Here is a 15706-nt window from a genome sequence, read left to right on the forward strand (position 1 = left end):
GTCACTAATGATCACCTGTTTACTAAAATTAACAAAATAATGAATTCAGAATACTAAGTTGGAAGTTTTACTACTTACCCCTAACTCATATTGCTAGTCATGGTGTTGTTTGGCAGCCTTGTTTTCCAGGAAAGTTCCTACCAGGTGTAATTCTCAGAAGTTTCAAGAATTTTGTCCTTTATCTCCTGTAGACATGATATATTTAGAAATGTGTAGTGTGTCATTGACTTGGATAGTGGGAAGTGTAAACAGCAGGAGTGGGGCTGGGAATAGCATCTCACTGCCTCCTGCATCAGGTGGAGTGGTTCTTCCAGAGACCTCCCTCCACTCAGGTGAAGCCAGTATGAGGCAAATATGTGATTTATTAAGGTGAGATCTTAACACAGATTTAAGGATAACTATTAGTAGAAAGGTATCAGATTCCAAACATAATGGTGCTTGGCCATGCTCTTCTGCTGATATCGTCCCACCTTCAGAGCTGACTCTGCTTCTACTGCTATAAGGAGCTGACTGACACTTCCCCAAAGAAGTTTATCAAACAACCTAATCATTTGAGGTCACTGGTGACAAATCTTTGAATGGCTTCATTAACTATAAAAAATTGAAACCTTTCCCCCACCCCCTCCTTTGCCACTAGGAACATTGCAGCCTATGGCTTATTAACTATAAGGCATAGGATCTCACACTCTAAACCAGTGGTTCTCAACCTTCCTAATGGATCTCCTGAAGGACTCCCTTTCTTTTCTAAGTGGCCTTGTCCTTGTCTTTCTGACCTGTCTCATGTACATCGTAAGGGGGTTCAGCAAGCTTTGTGTTTGTCTAACACTCCTCACTCATTAAATCACTGTCTTGTTAGCCAAGATGGAAGAGGAGTGCGATCCTTTCTTCTTGTTCTCAAGCTTAGCTGTTGCTTACTATTTTAGTTAGTGTGCTCTTCTAAGGTTAATTTTTTATTCTTTAATAATTTCCTGCATTTGCATAATATACTTTGAGAATATTCACCCCTAAGTCCCATCTCTTACCACTCTCCCATTCCCTTCAAAACCTATCTTCCCAACACTCTAATATTTCCATGGCTTTTTTTTTATACATTAAATTTAATTAGATTTGCTTGCATGTTCGTGGTAGTGCATCTGTTTACTGAACACTGGACAACTTACCAGTGGCTATAGACCTTAAAATCTAGCTTCCTCTCCCCTAGCTATTAACTACCAGTAGTTGTTCATTTGCAAGTGGGACTCATGAGTCAATGTCCTGTCTCTTCTGGAATCTTTTGCTTGGTTATGCGTAGATAACACAGTTGTACAGTTCATGTGTGCAACGATAATGTCCAGGTTACCATTTCACATTCTCTGGCTCTTATATTCTGTTCATACCCTCTCCTTTGATGTTTCTTGATGCTAACAGAGAAAATTAAATAACTTTTTATTTTCAATTATTTGGTGAAGTAAAGAACCAAGCGGACTTGATATAAGAATGCATGCATGCTATGTGTATATACTACAGTGAATCCAGTCATCTGCCTGTGAGCACTGGGGTTGCTTCCTCTTTCACTGTCACTTCCACTGGATATGCATATAAGAGTTAAAAAGCCCTCTTTACAGATAAATAAGGTAGAAGGACAAAACAAGTCATGACAATCACAGATTTAGGATTGTCAGGTTTCATAAAACATCAAAGGAAAAGACACCGTTTTTTCTTCAGATTCCCAGCAGCACTGTTAGCAGGGAATCCATTTGGTCAAGACCCACTCCCCATCAGTTTCCCTCTCAGACACCACGCAATATTTTTCCATTGATGAAGCTACTCGACAGAAGCCTTTCTATAACACATTGGTCAGTGTCCCCGCTGCTGCCTGAATTGTAAAAGCTGCAATAGAAATATGTTTCTTCACTTCTGCCCAGGCCAAGGAAGGGTCTGCCTTATTTTCAATATCAAACATGGCATCATAAATCCCAGGGAATGATTCTCCGGCATATTTGTTGTGGCTGCTTGGAGCAAAGATGATGTGCCTAAACAAACAAACAAAATAAGTGCTTGCTTTTAAAACAAATGAAAAATAGATGTCAGACCTACATTTATCTAAGAAGTTGTTAGGTAAAATAAGTATGCAATATGTCTTACAGCCATCCTACAACATCTTTACAGCAATATAGTAGATTTATTCTAGAACACTCCTGTAGACTGAAACAGCAACATGAACAACTTCAATATTCAAATATCTAAATATTCAATTAATCAAAATGAATTTCAAAAAAAAACAGGATAGTGTTTTGGAAGACATTTTGATTTATTCTCTTCAGATTTTAAAGTGTGTTGTCTTTTGGGGGCACTGAAATACCAGGGCCTGATTATAAGAATATTAATATTTATAAGTGTTCAAATAGAACACAAGGACATCTTAAGGAAGTGTATTTAATACTGGTTGAGAGAAGCTCATCTAATCTCAACAATAAGTCATTAAAACTGTAAATGGAAGCCTAACAGTGGACTACTAGATAGGGGATTAATGTTCTAAAGTCATCTATGCTGATAGCATTAGATGGATCTCTAGGAAAAAAAGTATGGCTCTGTTTGTATAAATATAAATGTTTCTGTACTTAAAGCTATGTGTGTGTGTGTGTGTGTGTGTGTGTGTGTGTGTGTGTGTGTGTGTGTGTCTATGTATAGGAAATGTCCATATTTAAATACAAATGTATGAATATAGTAAGCAGTTACCCATAAAGAAATATATATAGTTACATGAAACATAATGTGCACATTTATTCAGACATATATTCACATTATATAAGTGTGTTAACACACCCAATGTTGAGTTTCCCTGAAAAAAAAAATAGCAGAACTAGATATGCAGTTGAGTGAGCTGATGAAGTAGAACTGTCACTACTACATGCTTCAGAGTCTGAACATTGTTAAAAGTGCATTTTCATTATAAAAATTATTTCTAAAGGGATTAATAGACTAGTAACTTCCAAGAAAGGACTAGAATTGTGGATATTTCTTACTTTTTATATACGTACACATATATAATCATAATAGCTCCTATTTATAACAATGAATAAACATTTATAAACACAGCTCACATTTCTGAGCACCTCCCTTTTTTAGCATAACCTTCAAATACCTTAATTCTACAGGCCTCAGAGGTGAAAAGCTGAAATCTCCATTTGTGCCTGAGAAACCAAGGCTTAGAAAAACAGTTTCCCAGGTCAGAGTGGAAGAGCTCTAGAAGCTCTGTTTATAATATGAGTGTTAGTGCTAACCACGAACATTTAGAAAAGTGATAGCTAGCTTTATAAAGTAGTATTCATTATCGTAATCCAGACAGGCAAATCCTAGAAGTGGCATGTTCACATCACAGAACTGTGAAACAGACGTAATCCTAAACCTGCATGAACAGGATCACAGATTTTTCCGACTTTAATTAAATAGTCAGACCTTCTTAATGTCCATCAGGGGACCATTTAAAATATTGTTTAGATTTGTTTGTTTACCTTGCTATGTGTGTGAATGCTCATTGTATGTGTTTGTTCCTCATGCATGCCTGGTGCTTGCAGAGTAGATGAAGTTTCATATGCTTGTGAGCCACCATGTGGATGCCGAGAACTAAATCTGAGCCCTCTACAAGAGCAACAGGCGCTCCGTTTTTAAAGATGTTATTTTATGTGTGTGAGTGCACTGCTGCTTGCTTCGGACCCGCCAGAAGAGGGCATTGGATCCCATTACAAATGGTTCATGAGCCATCATGTGGTTGCTGAGAACTGAACTGAGAACCTCGGAAGAGCAGTCAGTGAGTCAGTGCTCTTAACCGCTGAGTGCTCTTAATCACTAAGCCATCTCTCCAGTCACAAGGAACTATTTTTTTTTAAAGGACTCTAAGAAAATTGACTGAAATTTTGACTGAAATTTGACTGAAATTGGGAACTAAAAGCCAAGATACTAAAGAAAATATGACATAAATACAAAATAGTAGTAGTAGTAGTAATAGTAACCAAGAACTAAACAAAACTTTGATTCCAGGAACATGGCAGCAACCCTAACAACCTAAATCATAAGGAATAAAAGCTAACCTTTATTTAGGAAGAGCAATCAGATCAGATGAGAACATTACAGGACTAAGATTTGAGATCTTTATGAAAGAAATTTTCTAATAACTATGTGTTTAAATAAAATAGAATGGGCTTCTTTATGAAACAGTAAGCTTTCCATCACTAAGTATGAAACTGAATGAATATTTACTTACCTGGAAGCTCGCAAGAAGGATTCACTAGATTGTTGACTAAATGATTTCTAAGTTCCCTTTAGAACTCTGTGGCTTGAATGTTTTGTTCATGTTCTTTCTTATAGCTATCATGGGCACATACTGAAGAACTAATTGATATGAAATATATTGCTCTGATACTACATATTCTACCATTACTTGATATGTAATCTTACTCATATTACATTTAGCATTTATATTATATTTAGTATATTCAGTATGTTGTGTATTTAATATGTTGTGAACATCTTTGGTTATAGTGAGGTGTTTATGCCTTCTGTAGTGTACCCATCTTTCCCTTACCTGTAGAACTTCCTCCCAGGTAAACCAAGAGGATCTATGAATGCTCTTTCAAGAAGCATCTGCTGGTCATTCATAATTCTCACTGCAATAGGACTGGGAGAATAAGAAACACACCATTAAACCCTTTTATAGTAATCCCAATTTAACCAAAATAAACATAAGGCATGGGGAGGATCAGTAAACCATTAACAAATAATGTGTTATAGAACAAGCGACATACAACGGCGGGGCCATCGCACTAGCGTTTATACTAAACATAGAATGCTATTGAAAAGTGATCCGGTTTACCTTTCAAGGTTACAGTAGGGTGAAAAAGAAAGAAAACATAATCTTTACTTTTCTGGATGATAACCAGACCTCCCAGAAAGACAGAAACTACCAAGTTATTCTTTATAAGTCACACAACCTCACCATGTCTGGGCTGAATAAAAAAAAAAAAAAAAAAAAAAAAAAAAAAACAGAATAAAGATAAGGGGAAAAGTTAGGAATAAATAAAAGCAACAACAACAAAAATCAAATTCTGAACTATGAGAAAGGCAGGGGCAGCTTTGTGTGGTAACTAAAGGAGGTCCTTACCCATTCACAGTCCTTTCACTGCTCTCTGAATAGTTAACTACATGTCTGAGCTGTCACAAAATCCAAGGGAGAAGAAAACCTCCTCAAAATGACTGACAAAGCTTGCTGATTAAAATTATTTTCTAACTAAAAATGGCAATAACAAAAAATTTTTAGGAAAAACTATACAAAAGGAAATGGCTGATGAGTGAATGGGAATATTGAGACTGTATAGAAATACATTCAAAATCACTGAGCTTATAGAGTTGTGAATTACCAAGTGTAGCTCTCATCCCAAACTCAACTTAATCATTAGTGCAGTTGTCTACAGTGTTATTTAAAAATATAACTGAGGGCCCTCGTCATGGAAGAACAGGCCATGAACTAGAGAATGAAGGGAGGGAAGGGGACATCAGAAGAGTTAAAGGAGTAGTTGGAAGTATGAAATTCAAACAAGTTAAATTATCAAGATAACTCTCAAGTATGTCCTGCTTTGTAACACGCTAGCAGTTGTGCTGATGATGGAATGGTGAAGACCATATTTTAAGCAGCAATAACTTGGAGGAGTTCTACACATATGTTCGGGAACATAATCTATTCTTTTTTCCGGAAGATACTTCATCTGGAACTTACTTATTAAGATCAACTTGTGTAAGTCTTCTGTGAAAATCTGAAGCAGCCTCCGAAAAGTTTTTCACAGCAGAAAATAAGGGATCTTTCATAGACAAATAAAAGGGAAATATGTTAGTGGTTCACATTTTGAGGTACACACTCCTGTCCTCTCCATGATAGGACAGAACAAGCAGGGGAAAACAGTATTTTTTGTGACCTTTCCTATAAATTCATGAAAAGTATTGGGTGTGGGGGGATGGGAGGAAAGATGTGAATTTTAAAAGCAGTCAAATGGTGGAGGGGTGTGTGTGTGGGTGTGTGTTAATGTGTATATGTTTCCAGGTGCCCTTGAAAATTAGAAGAGAGTGCAAGATCTCTTGGAGGTAGAGTTGCAGATACATAAGATCCATATACCATGACTCTTCAGATAGGAAGGCCTTTCTTCCTGATAGATTGTAAAGAGCTCTTAACTACTCTCCAGATCTCCTAAATTGATTAAGAGAATTCTTTCACAAATATAAGGAAAAAATAATTCCTCAGTTATTTACCTAAAAACCCCAGCATTCATTCATTGAATATATTTATTGGAACAATTATGATATGTTAGCCACTGGAGAAAGGGATATTATCTCTGCAATTATTACAAGATTAAAACAATACCAATTTGTACTTTCAAATAATACTATACACTTAAAATCTTGCTCAAAGGGTGACTTGTGAAAAATTGATTGTAACTAGGCATGGAAACATCAGCTTTGATCTGGCCATATTTTTCTAAGATATGTAAAGTTTCCAAGGGACTCAGTTTTCTTTAAGGGGCTGGCCACTGATAGTTTGACCATGCTTCAGTGGATATATAGAACTTTTATTTATTTATTTATTTATTTTTTGGTGGGGAAGGGTGGGCACAATAATCAAGAAGAATATTATGTTAGAAAAATGTAATTATATTCTTAGCATATATTTTTATTACAGCAACCTATCATGCATGTTTCCTAAGTTCTAAGTAGGACTTTGACATACATGATTGATTTGCTGCTTCTTGCATTTATATCTGTTTTGCAGATCAAGTCCTTGTAGGTCTGGTCACAGGACTACTGCATCATCTGTCAAGGAGGAGGAACCTTCAATATAAATACACTTAGTGTTTTCAAAACAGCCTTTTAGTCATCAACATTGTTAAGCTTTGTTTAAAACATGTTCAAGTAATCTAATAGTGGGTATGATGGAAGCAAAGGAAGTGTATGTAGAAGAAGGAAATTTAAATTACAAGTATAATATAGAAGTCAAGATAAAAACTGAAATGTGTCAGTAGGATCCAGTGACACTGATCAATTATAGCATCAGAAAGAATATTTTCAGGGTAGTAGCAGTTATGTAGAGCACAGTGACTTGTTTAGTAGGAAGATAAAGAACTAGAAGTGTAGAGTATGTTTTCATTCATTCAGCAGAAACACATTCTTTATTCAAATATATTCTTGACACAAGTTGGGAATTTCAGTTGGAAAGAGAGTGGGGGCAAGAGACAAATTCTGGAAGAGATATACCATTTGATGAATATTCAGCAGCAAAGACATGGATGTTAAAAAAAAAAGACATCATGGTATGTACTCATTTAAAAGTGAATATTAGCCATAAAATACAGGATACCCATGACATATGACACAGACCCAAGAAGCTTAAGAACAAAGTGAAGAAGCTTGAATCTCACTTAGAAGGGAGAGTAAAATAGTCGTAAGAAGCAGATTGAGGGGACAGAACTAGATGAGAGAGAGAGGCCATGGAGGGGAATCGGAGGGGGGGTTCAAGATCAGGTGTGGGGAGAGATAGTAGAGATGGCCATGAGAATGAATGGAAATCTGCAACTAATGGGACTGGGAAACGTGGGGGGTATCTCCAGGAAGAGACTGAGACCTGAGATAAGGGAGGTGCCCAAGAATCAGTGGAGGTGATACTCATACAGTGGAGCTGTGACTCATACAACATTGGGGATATGAAACCTAAAGAGACTATCTCCTGTAGCCAGGCAGGAACCCTATTGGACCAATAAGGACACTAACCTACCTACAAAACTTTCAACTCAAAATTTATTCTGTCTACTAGAAATGCAGGGACAAAGATGGAGCAGAGACTGAGGGAATGGCCAACCAATAACCAGTCCAACTTGAGACCCATCCCATGGGCAAGCACCAATCCCTGACACTATTAATGATACTCTGTTATGCTTGCAGACAAGGGTCTATCATGGTTGTCCTATGAGAGGCTCCACCCACCAGCTGACTCAAACGGATGCAAACACCCACAGCCTAACAGTGGGTGGAGCTTGGGGGCTCTTATAGAATAAGAGGAAGGATTGTGCACCCCCAAAGGGAATAGAAACTCCACAGAAAGAGCACAGTCAACTAACCTGGACCCTTGGGTCCCTTGAGACTGAACCATCAACCAAAGAACATACAGGGGCTTGACCTAGGCCTACCTGCACATATGTAGCAGATGTGCAGCTTGCTCTTCATGTGTGTCTAAATAACTGGAATGGGGCCTATCCCAAAAGCTGTTGCCTATTGGTGCTATATGTTCTTCTAGCTTCTTGTGGCCTCAGTGGATGAGGATGTGCCTAACCTCAAAGACTTGATGTGCCAGGATTGGGGAATACTTGGGCAGCCCCACCTGCTCAGAGGAGAAATGTATGGGAGACAGATTTTGGGAGGGAGTGACCAGGAAGGGCAGTAAGCTGGATATAAAGTGAATAAGTAACAAACAAAGCAGAAAAGTGGCATTAACGGGAAGAATGGTCTATAAGCAGGTAAGTGGAGGGAGAAATGAATTTGGTCTTAAGGCCCTGCCACTGAGCTTGCATAGCTTTTCTCTTGACTGGATTTCAACCTATGCAAATGTAGAAGAGGCATTTCACCCAAAGATACTCAAGGTGTTTAGGGCGTGCTACATAGCTGCACAACTGTTAACATCTGTCCTTAGCAGAGTCTTGTCTTTTTCTCCAATTTCATCTCTTCATCTCCCTCATCATGCCAGAGAGACTCTTCTTTTCCCCTTTTATTTATTCTCTTTGTGTGTGTGTGTGGGGGGGGGGGGCGCAATCTTGCTAAGTAGCTTGTGATCCTTCTGCCACAATCCTCCAACTGCTAGGATTACAGATATGAACCTGCACACCTGGCTTTTCTTTATTTCAATTTATGTTGCTCCCAACAGTAAATTAGTACAGATCCCTTCTAGAATGCACTGACCATGATAGGAGCTAAAAAGATTTACATTAAAGTATATAAAAATATCTTACCAAATGACACTGCATGGTTTCTCAATTGCTGGTCGTGTTTCTTGGATATGTTGAAAATACTTGCTGCATAGTTTTTCAAGGCTTTTGCATAGTCTTGAATGTTGAAAGGAATGACCACAGAGTCTGCAAGCTCATATACCAATGCTCCTCGTAACTGAGCCACAGACAGTTGCTTTTTAAATGTGGGGTCATAAAAGTTCTGTACTAATTCAAACGTCTCATAGATGGTATGATATACAGGATAGCTACTGTATTTATCTGTTTTCTAAAATGGAGGAGTTAAGAAATAAAAAAAATTAAATGTTCAATTTATAGTATTTTAATCATAGAAATAATTTAAAATACATGTATGACAGCCCTGATTTCACCAATTTAACAAATAAATTTAAAATCTAAACATAGCCAAAATGCTCAGTGATTTGTATTTTTATATTTCTGTCTTTATGTTATAATATATGTAACATCATTCAACCTTTTGGTCTTAATAAATAAAGAAATATGTATTCAAACCAGAAAAATAAAAATTATGAACTGATCAAGGGTATAAAAAGTTCTGGGTAGCTTAGTGTTTACAGAGCTCAAAGGTAATGCATTATTTTTCTAACCAAATAGTGTTCAATCAAATGCTGTTAGCCCTTGATAACATCCTGGGAGTATCTGTAATGAACACATTAACACATGTTACTATAATGTAGAAGTAGAATGAGGTCTTTGGTCTCTGTATCCTAACTGTAGTTTTTTACCATCTTCGATCTTTTTACAGGACTGTCGTTCTTACTGCTACTTGTTCACAAAAAAATCCATCCTGATTCATCATACTCCACCCTACTTCTCCAGTCCTGTGCTTCTAATGTACTGTGCTCTTGAATACTATCCAGCTTTCTTCAAACTGGTACCAGTGCAATATTGAACAGAGCGATAGAAAGCTAAGTCACACTTTTCATGCACAGTTGACCCATGAATCACATAGAAGTTTGGGAGAACCGACTTCATTGACATATTGTTGAAAGTACATGTGTCAAAATACTAATAATATAAGCCACATATATTTTGTATGCTCGGTTGTTGGGGGAGTTTCCCTGTTTCCCTAATTGTTGACTTGGCAAAATAAAGATGGCAGAAGCTGGGCAAAAGAGAAGGCAGGATTTCCGGGCAGGACAGCAAGAGGAAGAGGGAGAGGACTGGAGTCAGACAAACCGGGGAGTGGATTGGAGCTCCAGAAGTGTAGGTTTCTCCGGGCACCAATAGTTTGTGGCCTCTGCAGGCAATGGTGGAGCCCATGGAGGATGGGGCAGGATATTCTTCACCCAGCCTTTGAGTTAGCTGATCAGTCTTAAAATAATATAAAGTCTCCAATGTTTTACTTTCACGGGGCTAAAAAGTGCTGGGTAAGATTCTGGTGGCCATTGGTGGTGGCAAGACCAGCAGCAGGGGTGGGTGGAGCACGAGTCCTCAGGAGGAAGGGGCAGATGCAAGTGGAGCCAGCAGAGGCTGTGTCTCAAAGCTATGTCCTGAGGGGCCACAGTACTGAGCAAGGAGACCGGGCAAGGGGAAGTGTGTTTTCAAAAATTACACACAACACTCTGTGCATTCTGTATGGTGAAAATATGAGAGACCCATGAAAGATCACTTTTTACTATAATATGCAACTTGCTAGAGAAGTAAAGAGCTCAAGCACAGACGATTAGTGTCACATGGCATTTTCGGGAAATACTACAAATAATCACACCACACCACTTCAGGGCATATCCATAACAACTACTTTAGTAGTATATTGTGTACGATATTTAGGGTTTTTGTTGTTGTTGTTGTTGTTGTTTGTTTTTTTGTTTTTAAAGATTTATTTATTATAATATCTAAGTACACTGTAGCTGTCTTCAGAAGCACCAAAAGAGGGTGTCAGATCTCATTACGGGTGGTTGTGAGCCCCTATATTTAGTTTTATATAGTTATAACTTAATGTGACATCTTTACATTTACTTACAATTCATTATATGCAAATGGTACCATGTATAATTATGTACACAACTTGGATAATTTAAATTTTTGCATTAATTTATATATATTTCATGGCAGTAAAAGATGAAATACACTTATCTACATATATTTTATATAAAATTGACCTACCTTTTCTTTATCTTCATATTTCTAGAGTGTGTAATCTGTAATTTTTTCCAAATTGTAGAAAAATCTCAAACAATATTTGCATTTAAAAGGACTATTTAAACCCAGGTTATTTGGTGGTCAGCTGTAGTAAATAGTGAATATTAACATACAGTGCTTATTTATCTAATTTGTACTATTCTGGTGCTATCTTTGCTTCTTTCTCATTGGCTGTATTTTAGATAGTCAAATTGCATCCAATATGCATTATGTACAAGCCAAATATCAAGGATATTGTACTTTGGGCTTGAAATTGACTAATATTTAAAGACTCTAAGGCTACTAATGTTTGACATATGATATAACTTGTGACATTATCAAAATAACACATGTTCACCATATCTAAAGTACTTGCAATGATCAGAACAGTTGAATGACAGTGATATAGACTATCTAGACAGTGATATATATAGACAAACTAGAGAAAAGACAAAAATTAAAATGTGTAAGAAACTTGCTTTATTCACTACCCACAGACCTTGCCTCATGATAGGTAACAATGGGAATATATGGAAGGGCAACTGATAACACACAACCCGAGCTCAGCATGTTCCTCAAACAAAACATTTCCTCTAAGGGGGAAAAGCACCAAACCAAACCAAACCAAACCAACAACAATGGCAACAAAAGCAATAAGAGCTGGAGAAATGGCTCAGCAGTTAAAAGCAATGACAGCTCTTTCAGAGGTCCTAAGTTCAATCCCCAGGAACCACATGGTGGCTCACAATCATCTGCAATGTGATCTGATGTCCTCCTCTGGTGTGTCTGAAGATAGCTACACTGTACTCATATTCATAAAATAAATAAATAAAATTTAAAATATATATAAGATCTACATAATTAGACTACAAAATAAGATTTTACTTATTTATTTTTAAGTTAGAGTCTAGTCCAGGCTGGTGTTAAACTCTGTGTAACCAAGGATGACCTTGAAGTTTTTTTGTTTGTTTGTTTGGTTTTTCGAGACAGGGTTTCTCTGTGTGGCCCTGGCTGTCCTGGAACTCACTCTCTATAGACCAGGCTGGCCTTGAACTCGAACAAGGTGTCACCACCACTGCCCGGCCGACCTTGACTTTCTGTTCCACATTGGTTTTGATCCAAGTACTTAGATTTCAGGGATGTCCTAATGTATTCCATTTTAGGGAATGGAACCAAGGGCTTCATGGATCCTAGGCAAGCACTCTACCAACTGAGCTACATCCCCAGAACAAAATAAGATTTTTCCTACAAATTTTGTTTTGAGAAAAGGGTATAAATGATTAGCATGTATAACCAGCTACAAATCTGGCATTTCTGTATGAATTAACATTTCACTGGAAAACCTTAGTGGTACTGAATTCACAGAACAGCCCACTCTCCTGCATAGTTTGTCTACAAAGGAGCAGGAGCATGCAGTCTGTCTGTATGCCTGGAATTCTTGGGTCCTGCGTCCACCTATTGACTGATGCCAATTACAATTCATATTAGTAAAATGTTGCTATGGTTACATATGGAATATCTGCTGCACACTCCATACCCCCAAAAAGAAACTTGTGAGTTCAAGTAATCCAGTGTGACACTCTTAACATGTCTTAAGTGTTAAAGGAAATGGGTGGAGCTTGAAATCATCATGTTAAACAAAATAGACCATACAGAGAATAACGAGAATGGAATGTTTTCTCTATATACAGACATCTAAATGTAAACAAAAGACATGAAAGTAGATGAAAGGCTGGAGGATTATGATGGGATGAAGAAAGTACAAGAGGGGATAAGCAAGCATCGTTACAGTTCCTTGTATACATATATGAAAATGTCATCACAAAACCCACTATTTCATAGTTAAAATGAACTGTCCTCAGAAAAAGACATTGAGGAAATGCCCTTGAAGCGTAAGCGCGAATCCAGCCTCTTCCAATCTCTCTTTGCTTCCTGTCTGCTCTAAGGTGAGCAGCTTTCCTCACTATATCTGCCCACCATGATGTGCTGACTCACCACAATCCCGCAAGTACTAAGACAAACACTATAGACTGAGATGATTGAAACCATGAACCAAATGATATTTTTATGAGATGATTATTTCAGATATCTTGTTAAAGTAATGAAGAGTTAACACATGCACTGCATATTAGAAAAGATTGCATGGCTTACCTTGTTCTTAGTGTAGCGAGCTCTGCCTGAAGCAATTCCAAGTCTTTGGAAGTAAGCCTCAAAATCACTCCCAGATCCAAGCTTATTGATTCTAGGTATAGAATATGTTCATAAAATAATAAATAGTATCAAGTCAAACAGATGGGAAAACGAATCCTACTTCAAGGGTAGCTAAGAATTTTCATAGCAAATTATTATAAGAATTAGTAAAAGTTAAACAATCTTGAAGATTTTCTATTATTTGCTAGAATATTAATGTGATAAGCTACACTGAATATGACAAGAGTTTGGCAGTACTGTAGAACACTGCAGCCAAATTTTTTTTTAAAGAACAGAAAGGTTCAAACCACTTAATGAACCATTTTCATAGTCCACCTCAAGCTGCAAATAATATAAAATATCTCAGCGTGACTCTAACTAAGGAAGTGAAAGATCTGTATGATAAGAACTTCAAGTCTCTGAAGAAAGAAATTAAAGAAGATCTCAGAAGATGGAAAGATCTCCCATGCTCATGGATTGGCAGGATCAACATTGTAAAAATGGCTATCTTGCCAAAAGCAATCTACAGATTCAATGCAATCCCCATCAAAATTCCAACTCAATTCTTCAACGAATTAGAAGGAGCAAATTGCAAATTCATTTGGAATAACAAAAAACCTAGGATAGCAAAAACTCTTCTCAAGGATAAAAGAACCTCTGGTGGAATCACCATGCCTGACCTAAAGCTTTACTACAGAGCAATTGTGATAAAAACTGCATGGTACTGGTATAGAGACAGACAAGTAGACCAATGGAATAGAATTGAAGACCCAGAAATGAACCCACACACCTATGGTCACTTGATCTTCGACAAGGGAGCTAAAACCATCCAGTGGAAGAAAGACAGCATTTTCAACAATTGGTGCTGGCATAACTGGTTGTTATCATGTAGAAGAATGTGAATCGATCCATATTTATCACCTTGTACTAAGGTCAAATCTAAGTGGATCAAGGAACTTCACATAAAACCAGAGACACTGAAACTTATAGAGGAGAAAGTGGGGAAAAGCCTTGAAGATATGGGCACAGGGGAAAAATTCCTGAACAGAACAGCAATGGCTTGTGCTGTAAGATCGAGAATTGACAAATGGGACCTAATGAAACTCCAAAGTTTCTGCAAGGCAAAAGACACCGTCAATAAGACAAAAAGACCACCAACAGATTGGGAAAGGATCTTTACCTATCCTAAATCAGATAGGGGACTAATATCCAACATATATAAAGAACTCAAGAAGGTGGACTTCAGAAAATCAAATAACCCCATTAAAAAATGGGGCTCAGAGCTAAACAAAGAATTCTCACCAGAAGAATACCGAATGGCAGAGAAGCACCTGAAAAAATGTTCAACATCCTTAATCATCAGGGAAATGCAAATCAAAACAACTGTTGAGATTCCACCTCACACCAGTCAGAATGGCTAAGATCAAAAATTCAGGTGACAGCAGATGCTGGCGTGGATGTGGAGAAAGAGGAACACTCCTCCATTGTTGGTGGGATTGCAGGCTTGTACAACCACTCTGGAAATCAGTCTGGTGGTTCCTCAGAAAATTGGACATAGTACTACCGGAGGATCCAGCAATACCTCTCCTGGGCATATATCCAGAAGATGCCCCAACTGGTAAGAAGGACACATGCTCCACTATGTTCATAGCAGCCTTATTTATAATAGCCAGAAGCTGGAAAGAACCCAGATGCCCCTCAACAGAGGAATGGATACAGAAAATGTGGTACATCTACACAATGGAGTACTACTCAGCTATTAAAAAGAATGAATTTATGAAATTCCTAGGCAAATGGATGGACCTGGAGGGCATCATCCTGAGTGAGGTAACACATTCACAAAGGAACTCACACAATATGTACTCACTGATAAGTGGATATTAGCCCAAAACCTAGGATACCCAAGATATAAGATACAATTTCCTAAACATATGAAACTCAAGAAAAATGAAGACTGAAGTGTGGACACTATGCCCCTCCTTAGAAGTGGGAACAAAACACCCTTGGAAGGAGTTACAGAGACAAAGTTTGGAGCTGAGATGAAAGGATGGACCATGTAGAGACTGCCATATCCAGGGATCCACCCCATAATCAGCATCCAAACACTGACACCATTGCATACACTAGCAAGATTTTATCGAAAGGACCCAGATGTAGCTGTGTCTTGTGAGACTATGCCGGGGCCTAGCAAACACAGAAGTGGATGCTCACAGTCAGCTAATGGATGGATCACAGGGCTCCCAATGGAGGAGCTAGAGAAAGTACCCAAGGAGCTAAAGGGATCTGCAACCCTATAGGTGGAACAACATTATGAACTAACCAGTACCCCGGAGCTCTTGACTCTAGCTGCA

The 15706-nt window shown here is 37.8% G+C and overlaps 1 protein-coding gene across 3 annotated transcripts in view; it reads right to left on the reverse strand.

Annotated features, from left to right (window-relative positions):
• Positions 1–339: 339 nt before the first annotated feature.
• The window catches only part of Naalad2 (N-acetylated alpha-linked acidic dipeptidase 2), a 75588-nt gene continuing 60221 nt past the window's right edge, over positions 340–15706 (reverse strand). For all 3 annotated transcript variants that reach the window (NM_001357399.1, NM_001357400.1, NM_028279.4), the window contains 5 exons: positions 13317–13407; positions 9024–9288; positions 5753–5834; positions 4565–4657; positions 340–2012 (listed from right to left, as the gene is read on the reverse strand). In NM_001357399.1, coding sequence (NP_001344328.1) covers positions 1823–2012; positions 4565–4657; positions 5753–5834; positions 9024–9288; positions 13317–13407 — 721 coding nt within the window. In that variant the 3' untranslated portion in view covers positions 340–1822. The remainder of the gene's footprint in view (positions 2013–4564; positions 4658–5752; positions 5835–9023; positions 9289–13316; positions 13408–15706) is intronic.

This window comes from Mus musculus, chromosome 9 (assembly GCF_000001635.26).
Source record: "Mus musculus strain C57BL/6J chromosome 9, GRCm38.p6 C57BL/6J".
Classification (NCBI taxonomy): Eukaryota; Metazoa; Chordata; class Mammalia; order Rodentia; family Muridae; genus Mus; species Mus musculus.